At 41.4% G+C, this 12,259-nt stretch overlaps 1 protein-coding gene across 1 annotated transcript; it reads right to left on the bottom strand.

Annotated features, from left to right (window-relative positions):
- Positions 1 to 9,211: 9,211 nt before the first annotated feature.
- Positions 9,212 to 10,553, bottom strand: LOC128225855 (uncharacterized). The gene is made up of 3 exons (XM_052935754.1): positions 10,220 to 10,553; positions 9,913 to 9,933; positions 9,212 to 9,381 (listed from the first exon to the last, which is right to left on the bottom strand). The coding sequence occupies exons 1-3, from the start codon at positions 10,551 to 10,553 to the stop codon at positions 9,212 to 9,214; spliced, it is 525 nt and encodes a 174-aa protein (XP_052791714.1).
- Positions 10,554 to 12,259: the final 1,706 nt, after the last annotated feature.

The raw sequence follows: 12,259 nt of genomic DNA, 5'->3' as shown, positions 1-12,259 counted from the left end.
ACCAAATTCGATTGTTAGATTAACTCATGAAATTCGCATAAAACACACAGTGTGACTAAATATCGTTCATTATATACATGTTGATACTTAATATTATAAATTACTAACGTGCAATTACATTCTGCCGGTTGGTATCGGGAAATAATAAATGTTTACATTTGTTCTGACTGTACAGAAAATAAACCGGAAGTCACCTTTGTCGCAAAGCATTATGGGCTACTGGAATAAGGCGATATCAATGTTATTTGAGAGTTGCCAATCGCCGAGCAATGAATTTGCTGAGAAAGCGGTATACTGCTCCCTCTGAATATCTAGCTGCTATGTATGATTGCTATTTAATCGTCAGAGCCTTACCAGTGAAAAAACAACAACAACACAAATCAACATCGACATAATGGAATGGAAACAAGAGGCCCAAACGGGCCTATGCTCTACTGGCATGGCTTTTGTGGTCATATCAATCCAGAGCATGTATGTATGGGTAAAAGGCAACAGATATATACTTTATGTTCTGTGTTTGGGTTACCTGAAAACGTAGCACGTTCAACATCTGAGCCCAGAAAGTATTGTAAGCAGATTAGTTGCATGAACTATTCAAATAAGTGCCAAGTAAAAGTCATCTGACAAAAAAAATGCTTTCAAAACTGTACTCATAGTAAAAATTTCTGTAGTTTTAAAAATTAAAAAAAGTTGGTCAAAAGGTCAAAGTCAAGGGCATCCTAGGACAACATTGATCAATTTGAACAAACATTCACTATCAATTGTGCTGAGATGGATGTACGAACACACAAAAAGATTTTCAAACCTTTCCAGATTAATGTTTACCAAACCTGTGAACCCTGGGTGTGGCCAGTAATGACACCAGGTGCATAACTTAAACATTCACAACCAATTTTATTAAGCTGAATGCGCAAACTACAGAACTTAAAGCTAAAAAATGGCCTTTGGGCTTTCAACAAGAACAAGGCAGAGTAATTCACAAAATCAACTGCAGAAGCAAAAAGCAAATTGTCTCTCAAAATCCTAGACTTGCAAATTGTCTCCCTTAACTCTAGACTTGAATTTACATGTACATGTAAACCTGTAGACCTGGCTAAAAATAGAAAGCATTTCTTTAAAACTTTCATGGCCCATAATCTAGGCATTTATGGGCGGATCTGGCTGGTTTTCAAAAGGAACCGAGCTCTAATTATATCTAGATACTGTACAAGTTTCATCACGATACAATCAAAACTGAAGACTGTATCGTGTTCACAAGCAATTGTTTACAGACGCACGGACGCACGGACGCACGGATGCACATACTACGTACACATTACCATCGCATAAGCTCTTCTGGCCTTTGGCCAGTAGAGCTAAAAAAACCCACAAATAAACACAATAGGTTTGCAACACATCTAGTATTGAAATCATCAGCTGGACTTCGGTGTGAGGTAGAAAGCCTAATGGTTAGCGAGATGTGCAGAACAATTGGATCGTAACCTCGAGTCAAGCTCCGGATTTACTGAAAATATAAATAGGAAGCAAGCAGAACACATGTATCGAAACCAGTATCATTCATTCATTCAAGTATATGCCTGTGTGTAGACGAAGATTAGGGTTTTGGGAGGGTGGGAAAAAATAAACCAAAAAAATAATAGAGCTGCAAAAGGCTGACCTTCCTCATACGATGGTCGAGCAAAGAGGCCTGTACGTATAACCATGTGCTTTGTAGAGGGCGCGCACTGCGGCCAATCAGATCAGTACAATAAGTTACGTCATGCAATTGCTCGCGATATGGTTATAGAGCACCATTAACTTAATGCATTACAAAGATACCAATAACGAATGTTATCCTTAAAGGAATAACTTGAAATATTTTTCATCAATGCATTATTCAGGAAGTATTTAAATGTTTATCACTCAAAACTATGTTTGTTATACATGTGTATGTATTGATTTTGAATAAGAGTGTCACTTTAGCTTAACAAGTTTATAACTTTATATAGATTAATTTAAATGTTCTGAAAGTCCTTTATTCGCAGCTGCAATTGCACACAATTAATTGAAACCTAATCTAAGTTTTCACACAGATCAGAATAAAAATATGTGGGAAAAAATCCATTATCTGAACATAGATTTAGTTTATTTAAGGAATGAATTGCGGGGTTGATGTTATTATCGGGGTATGAACGCAATTGGGCTGGTCTAAGTGTGTGTGGACTCCACGCGTACTTTGACCAGCACAATTGCGTTCATATCCCCGATAATGACATCAACCCCGCAATTCATTCCTTATATTTACACCAATAGTTCATTATTTTGTTCAAAAAAACACAAACAAATACTTCATTTCATTTCGGATTACTTTTCAGTAATCCTTTCTGACCCACTCTGTAAATAGGAGGACCCGACAGCTACCGGAAACATTTTTTTCAAATGACGTCACAATAACGCGGGAAAAGATCAACCACTTGAAATCACTTTTAAACGTAAAATTGAAACTCTTTGGGCAACAAAACATTAAAAATATAATAACTTTGCACTTTCTAAAATGGTGATTTATATTTTACGGGACCTGCTGACACAATACAAACAATAACAAGATCAATAGTTTTCATGTATATTGTTATGCGATGAATTGCGATCCGAACATATCCGAAGATGTTGCGTTCATCGATTGATGAACGCAATTGCCGAAAAGCAGTTCATTTAAGGAATGGAAGTTGAGGTGTAAATATTCAGAAATACATGTAGACAGACCGCCCATGTGTATACATTTAAGAACTATATATACATTATATAGCTGTACATGACATGTCACATCTTATAGTTATTAGATCTCGGAAAATACAGCATACATAAAATGTATGTTATTGTTTTCTGAAAGGTTGGTCTGCCCTGCACAACGCAGCATATTGGTGTCTACCAGATATTGTTAATGTGCAACTCAAAAATCGATGTGACGTATACACACAAAACAAGGTATACATTGCAATGTAAATCAGTTTCATTGACTTAACAACTTTGTTATATAAATGTTGTGGTGGTTTTAGAGTACAGTTATACTCACACTCAGGCAAGGCCCATGCAGCAAGTGGCTCGATAAGATTGTTAGTCATATTTTGCTCTTTGGAGCATAGTGTACAGACACAATGTAGCCCTGGAAAGAGCTATCCTGGTTCTTTTACATGCACCGGTGTAAAGCACGGTCTAACGCCCCCCCCCCCCCCGAAGACAAATTCAAACTTGCACTCCAATAGGATTAGAGCAACGTTATATAACCAACGATATATGACGCAACAAAAATTAGCTTTTCTTTTATCCAAACTTATGTTATCTGTTGAATTTCCCTTAAAACAAATACTCAATTGCCGAAGATACCGTTAATGGTTTATCGTAATAAATAATTGTATAGTAAGTTATGTATATCAAGGAGCGCTAGCATAATTGCAAGAAAAAATGTGATCGATCCTTAATTACCCATTAGTTCTTTTTTTGGGCAATGGAATGGTTGAATGACATCCAGTGTCGTATTAATTGAAAAAGAAATCAATTGGTGACTCTTATAATTCACTTTATTCACATCAACCATGTTAAGATGAGTATTCACAATGACTGCATCTATGCTTTAGGATGAGCGTACAGTCCTGCATGAGTGTGCACGATCACAAAAAGAGATTGCCGTCCAGCTGGGAGAGTTTGCACGCTCTCTGATCAAGGCAGGATGTAGCGTGAAGAGCAAGAGCAGTGACTGGATGAGGTAGTTGATCTGAGTTAGATTGCTCTATTGCTTTCTTGTTTGACTCCCTTTCATCATGTTTCCTCGTATGATAATTTGCACTGTTCAATGCACAGTTTTACTATTATGTTTGGTCCAGAAATCAGCTAATTTTGGCACCAATGCCTATAATTCAGTATTTTAAGATAACTCATTCAAGAACAGATCTCAATTATTTGGAAAACTCCCAAAAAAGTGTAAGAAACGCTGTTAGTCATAAAACACAAATTAACGAGGGTAACTCTGAAAACTTGTGATCTGATGTTTCGTCAACAGTCTTTTATCACTGGTGTCCAGATATTAATGCAAAAAATGGCTTATTCCAAGACAGAAATTAAAATAAGTTGTTAAAACAGTCAATCTGTTGAGGTGCAGATTTGCTCATAACCATCATGACAATCACCACTACCATCTTGCTCATCACCATCATGACCACCACCACCACCATCACTGTGCTTTTCACCATCATCAACATCACTGCTCATAACCATCAAGACGATCACCACTACCATCTTGCTCATCACCATTATGACAACAACTATCACCGTGTTTATCACCATCACCACCATCACCGTGCTCATAACCATCATGACAATCAATACTATCATCTTGCTCATCACCATCATGACCATCAACACGACCATCAACGTGCTTAATACCATCATGAAAATCACCAATACCATCCTGCTCATCATCAACTTGACCACCACCACCAACAAAACCAAGCTCATAACCATCATGACAATCACCACTACCATCTTGCTCATCACCATCATGACCATCAACACGACCATTACCGTTCTTATTACCATCATCACCATCACCACTATCACCGTGTTCATAACCATCATAAAAATTACCACTACCATCTTTCTCATCACCATCAAGCCCACCAACACCACCGTGCTCATAACCTTCATAACAATTACCACTACCATCTTTCTCATCACCATTATGCCAACTAACACAACTGTGCTTATCACCATCATCACCATCACCGTGCTCATAACCATCAGGACAATCACCACAACCATCTTGCTCATCACCATCATAACCATCACCGTGCTTATCACCATCACAATGCTCATAACCATTACGACATTCACGACCACCATCATCACCATCACCACCATCACCGTCCTGATAACCGTCATGACAATCACCAATACCATCTTGCTCATCACCTTGTTGACCGAAATCACCACCATAAACGGGCTCATAACCATTATGACTATCACCACTATTATCATGCACACCACCATCATGAACACCATTACCGTGAGTATCACCATCACAACCATCACCGTGATCATAACAATCATGACAATCACCACTACCACCTTTCTCATCATTATCATTACCACCACCATCACTATTACCGTGTTTATCACCATCATTATCACCATCACCACCATCACCGTGCTCATAACCATCATGACAATCACCAATACCATCCTGCTCATTACCAACATGACTACCATCATCACCATCAGCGTGCATATTACAATCACTATGCTCATAACCATTATGACAATCACCACTATCACCGTGCATATCACCATCATCGTGCTAATAACGTTCATGACAACCCCCACAACCATCTCATCACCATCATGACCAACAGCATCACCGTGCTTATCACCATCACCACCATCGCCAAGCTCATTACCATCATGATAATCATCACTAGCATCTTGCTCATTACTATCATGACCTTAACCACCACCATCCACCGCCGTTCTTATCACCATCACCACCATCAACGCGCTCATAACCATCATGACCATCACCACTACCATCTTGCTCATCACAATCATGTCTACTAACGCCACTGTGCTTATCACCATCAACGCGCTCATAACCATCATAACAATCACCACTACCATCTTGCTCATCACCATCATGCCCACCAACACCACCGTGCTTATCAACAACACCACCATCACAGTGCTTAAAAGCATTACGACAAACACCACTACCATCTTGCTCATCACCATCATGACCATCACCACTTTCACCGTGTTTATCACCATCACCTTGCTCATAACCATCATGACAATCACCACTACCATCTTGCTCATCATCATCATGACCACCATCACCATCACAGTGGTCATGACAATCATGGAAATCACCAATATCATCTTGCTCATCACCAAAATGACCACCATCATCACCATCACAGTGCATATCACCATCACCAAGCTCATAACCATCATGACAATCATCACTAGCATCTTGCTCATTACCATTATGACCTCCACCACCACCATCCACCGCCGTTCTTATCACCATCACCACCATCAACGCGCTCATAACCACCATAACAATCACCACTTCCATCTTGCTCATCTGACATCACCATCATGCTCACAACACCGCCGTCCTTATCACAATAACCACCATCATAGTGCTTACAACCATCATGACAATCACCACTACCATCTTGCTCATCATCATCATGACCATCACCACCATCATCCCAATCACCACCATCAGCGTGCTCATAACCATCATGATAATCACCACTACCATCTTGCTCATTACCATAATGATCACCACCACCATCATCCACCGCCGTTCTTATCACCATCACCACCATCCACTCGCTCATCACCATCAAGACCATCACCACTATCACCGTGCTTATCACCATCATCACCATCACCGTGCTCATAACCATTATGACAATCACCACTACCATCTTGCTCATCATCATCATGACCATCACCACCATCAACTTGTTTATCACCATCTCCACCATATCGTGCTGATAACTTTCATGACAATCACCTCTACCATCTTGCTCATCACCATCATGACCACCACCATCACCGTGCTTGTCACCATCATGACCACCATCATCACCGTGCTTGTCACCATCATGACCATCACCGTGCTGATAACCATCATGACAATCACCACTTCCATCTTGCTCATCACCATTACCTCGACTAACACCGTGCCTATTACCATCATCACCATCACCACTATCACAGTGCTTATCACCATCATGACCATCACCGTGCTCATAACCATCATGACAATCACCACTACCATCTTGCTCATCACCATCATGACCACCACCATCACCGTGCTTATCACCATCATCACCATCACCGTGCTCATAACCATCATGACAATCACCACTACCATCTTGCTCATCACCATCATGACCATCACTTACACAATCACCGTGCTTATCACCATCACCACCATCACCATGCTCATAACCATCACAACAATCACCACTACCATCTTGCTCATCACCATCATAATCACCACCATCACAGTGCTTATCACCATCATCATGCTCTTAACCATTAAGACAATAACCACTACGATCGTGATCATGACAATCACTGTGCTAATCGCCATCATCCCTATCACCACCACCACCACTGTGCTCATAACCATCTTGACAATCAACAATTCCATCTAGTTCATCACCATTATGACCACCGCCACCACCATCACCGTGCTTATCACCGTCATCATCATCACCATGGTCATAACCATCATGACAATCACCACTACCATCTTGCTCATCACCAGTCATAACCACCACCACCACCACCATCACCGTGCTTATCACAATTATCACCATCACCATGCTCATAACCATCATGGCAATCACCACTATCATCTTGCTCATCACCATCATGACCACAATCATGACCGTGGATTTCACCATCATGATCATCACCACAATCACCGTGCTCATAACTATCATGATAATCACAACTACCATCTTGCTCATCACCATCATGACCACCACAACCACCACCACCACCACCATAACCATGCTAATCACCATCACCACCATCACCGTGCTCATAACCATCATGACAATCACCACTACCATCTTGCCGATCACCAATATGACCACCATCACCAACATCATCGTGGATATCACCATCACCACCATCACTATGCTCATAACCATCATGCTAATCACCACTACCTTCTTGCTCATCACCATCATGACCAACACCTTCACTATCACCGTGCTTATCACCATCATCACCATCACCACCATCACCGTCCTGATAACCATCATGATAATCACCACTACCATCTTGCTCATCAACATCATGAACACCACCATCACCGTGCTTATAGCCATCATCACAATCACCACCATCCCCGTGCCCATAACCATCATGACAATCACCACTTCCATCTTGTTTATCACCATCATGACCACCACCACAACCACCATTACCGTGCTCATAACCAATATGACAATCACCACTACCATCTTAATCACCACCATCACAGTGCTTATCACCATCATCATGCCCTTAATCATTATGACAATAACCACTACCATCTTGAGCATTACCATCACTGTGCTTATCGCCATCATCCCTATCACCGCCACCACCATCACTGTGCTTTTCACCGTCATCATAATCACCATGCTCATAACCATTATGACAATCACCACTACCATCTTGCTCATCACCAGTCATAACCACCACCATCACCGTGATTATCACCATTATCACCATCACCATGCTCATAACCATCATGGCAATCACCACTACCATCTTGCTCATCACCATCATGGCCACTACCATGACCGTGGATATCACCATCATGACCATCACCACAATCACCGTGCTCATAACTATCATGACAATCACCACTACCATCTTGCTCATCACCATCATGACCACCACAACCACCACAACCACCACCATAACCATGCTAATCACCATCATCACCATCACCACCATCACTGTGCTCATGACCATCATGACAATCACCACCACCATCTTGCCCATCACCAATACGACCACCATCACCAACATCATCGTGGATATCACCATCACCACCATCACTATGCTCATAACCATCATGCTAATCACCACTACCATCTTGCTCATCACCATCATGACCAACACCTTCACCATCACCGTGCTTATCACCATCATCACCATCACCACCATCACCGTGCTCATAACCATCATGACAATCACCACTACCATCTTGCTCATCACCATCATGACCACCACCTCCATTACTGTACTTATCACCGTCATCACAAACACCGTGCTCATAACCATCATGACAATCATCACTACCATCTTGCTCATCAACATCATGAACACCACCATCACCGTGCTTATAGCCATCATCACAATCACCAACATCCCCGTGCCCATAATCATCATGACAATCACCACTACCATCTTGCTCATCACCATCATAACCACCACCACAACCACAATAACCGTGCTCATAACCAATATGACAATCACCACTACCATATTGCTCATCAACATCATGACCACCTACCTTACCGTGATAATCGCCATCATCACAATCACCACCATCACTGTGCCCATAACCATCATGACTATCACCACTACCATCTTGCTCATCACCAACATGACCACCCCCACCAACATCGCTGTTGATATCACCATCAACACCATCACGATGCTAAAAACCATCATGACAATCACCACTACCATCTTGCTCAACAAAATCATGACCATCACTTACACCATCACCGTGCTTATCACGATCATCACCATCACCATGCTCATAACCATCATGACAATCACCACTATCTTCTTGCTCATCACTATCATAACCACCACCATCACCGTCTTTATCACCATCATCATGCTCATAACCATCATGACAATCACCACTACCATCTTGCTCATCACCATCATGACTACCACCACCACCATCGCTGTGCTTATCACCATCATCACCATCATCCTTTCTCAAAACCCTCATTGCAATTACCACTACCATCATAACCATCTCCACCAACATCACCGTGCTCATAACCATCATGACATTCACCAATACCATCTTATTCATCACCATCATGACTATAACCATGACCATCACCACTCGTATCACCATAATCACCATCACCACCTTCACCATGCTCATAACCATCAGGACAATCACCACTGCCATCTTGGTCATCACCATCATGACCACCACCATCATCGTACTTATCACCATCATCACCATCACCACAATCACCGTGCTCATAACCATCATGACAATCACCATCTAGCTCATAACCATCATGACAATCACCACTACCATCTTGCTCATCACTATCATGACCACCACCATCACCGTGCTTATCACCATCAGCACACCACCACCACCATTACCGTGCTCACCACCATCAGTCACTGAAACATGAAACCAATGCAGTCACAAATTCTCATAAAACTCTTATATATAATTGAAATAAATATCACCATTAAAGAGGCAAATATCACATAAATTATATAAATAAACGTGCTACACTACCATCTTGCTCATCACCATCATGATCACCACAATCATGATCACCACCATCACCATCACCGTGCTTATCACCATCATCACCATCACAACCATCACCGTGCTCATAATTATGATGACAATCACCACTACCATCTTGCTCATCACCATCATGACCACCGCTATCATTACCACCACCACCACCACCATAACCATGCTTATAACCATCACCACCATCACCGTGCTCATAACCATCATGACAATCACCTCTACCATCATACTCATCACCAACATGACCACCATCATCATGACCACCACCACAACCACCGCGCTGTGGTGGCACCACCATGTTTACCACCATAAGCACATCTACCACCACTGTGCTCACCATCATCAGCCCATCTACCACCACCGTGCTTACCACCATAAGCACATCCACCACCACCGTGCTTCCCAGCAACAGCACATCCGCCACCACCGTGCTTCCCAGCATAAGCACATCTACCACCACTGTGCTCACCACCATCAGCACATCTACCACCACCGTGCTTACCACCATAAGCACATCCACCACCACCACCATGCTTACCACCATAAGCACATCCACCTACACCGTGTTTCCCAGCATAAGCACACCCACCACCACCGTGTTCCCTAGCATCAGCACATCCACCACCACCATGCTTCCCAGCATCAGCACATCCACCATCACTGTGCTTACCACCATAAGTACATCCACCACCACCGTGCTTCCCAGCATAAGCACACCAACCAACACCGTGCTCCCTAGCATAAGCACATCCACCACCACCGTGCTTCCCAGCATCAGCACATCCACCACCACCGTGCTTACCACCATAAGCACATCCACCACCACCGCGATTCCCAGCATCAGCACATCTACCACCACCATGCTTACCACCATAAATACATCCACAATCACCGTGCTTACCACCATAAGCACATCCACCACCACAATGCTTACCACCATAAGTACATCCACCACCACCGTGCTTACCACCATAAGTACTTCCACCACCACCGTGCTTACCACCATAAGCACATCCACCACCACCGTGCTTCCCAGCATCAGCACATCCACCATCACTGTGCTCACCAACATAAGCAGCTTAGGTACTATTGACAAGACTTTTAAAGAGCTTCAAATGTTAGCTTAGGGATAATCATCATGACCAAAGTGAAACAGATGGAGTCTCTTATTTTAGTTAAGAATGTATGCATAATCAAATCAAGTATCAAACCATGTATCTTTTTGAAAAATAATAGTCATGTTATTTGATTTGTTCTTTTATTGTACATTCATAAGCCATTTAGAATTTTATTATTTATACAATTGTACCAAAATTAAAACATGTAAAGTTTCATACACTTAGATCACTTTTTGTCATCAATACAAGCATTATCTATATATTTACCTAAAGGTGCTTAGTTCCATACACTTTGATCACCCGCTTCAATACAGCTTTCAAGATACTGTCATCAGTGAGTTATCGCCCATAACCAACCAGAATGCATGTGTCATCACTTCAAGTGGACAGTTGGGCACTTCCCCGGAGTGCAGTGGGCACTGAAACAAATTTGAACTGAGATACAGTCATTTATTTCAATAAAGAGTTTAAATGTAAAATTATAACAAGTAGCTTAATCAAACAAACACATATTAAACATATTTAGTGTTAATTACCTTATATTATTTAATGGTTACTGTAATAAACAAGAGCTGTCACAGAGACAGCGCGCTCGACTATTCCGCCCTTTTTTAGTGTAAGGATTGAAAAGTTTTGGCGAAACATGCATGGATCACTGTTAGATTAGATTTCAATGCAATACATGATGTGCTGAGATATTAACATAAATGTGGTCACATGCAAAATTTTAACCAGAATTTTAAGTATAATAAAAAAGGGCCATTATTTGCAAAAAACAGGTATCTAACTTGATTATTCAATTAGGTTGGGTGGTTGAATACCATTGTATAAATGCAATACATCAAGTAGTTGCTGAGATATTATCCTATACATGTGCTAACATGCAAGACCGTAACCATAATTTCTAAGTCGCATAATAAAGGGGCAAAAATTATATAATATGAAAGATAGAGTTATCTTACTTGATTTAATAAGAAGGTTAAATGGTTGGGAGCCTGTGTGTAAAGTTTCAATGCAATACATGTTGTATTTGCTGAAGCATTGACTTAAAAGTGGTAACATG

This window comes from Mya arenaria, chromosome 1 (genome assembly GCF_026914265.1).
Source record: "Mya arenaria isolate MELC-2E11 chromosome 1, ASM2691426v1".
Classification (NCBI taxonomy): domain Eukaryota; kingdom Metazoa; phylum Mollusca; class Bivalvia; order Myida; family Myidae; genus Mya; species Mya arenaria.
Note: the sequence above shows the minus strand (reverse complement) of the source record. Positions and strands in the feature narration are given on the sequence as shown.

What these genes read in the sequence shown, in the direction of transcription:
- LOC128225855 (XM_052935754.1), bottom strand. Translation starts at nt 10,553, where the DNA reads ATGGTGGTGAGCACAGTGGTGGTAGATGTGCTTATGCTGGGAAGCACG. An exon ending in TTATGGTGGTGGTGGTGGTG is followed by an intron (nt 9,934 to 10,219) that starts GTAATGATAGCG and finishes TTCATGTTTCAG; the next exon opens with TGACTGATGGTGGTGAGCAC. An exon ending in GACTGATGGTGGTGAGCACG is followed by an intron (nt 9,382 to 9,912) that starts GTAATGGTGGTG and finishes ATGGTGATAAAG; the next exon opens with ACGGTGATGGTGGTGGTTAT.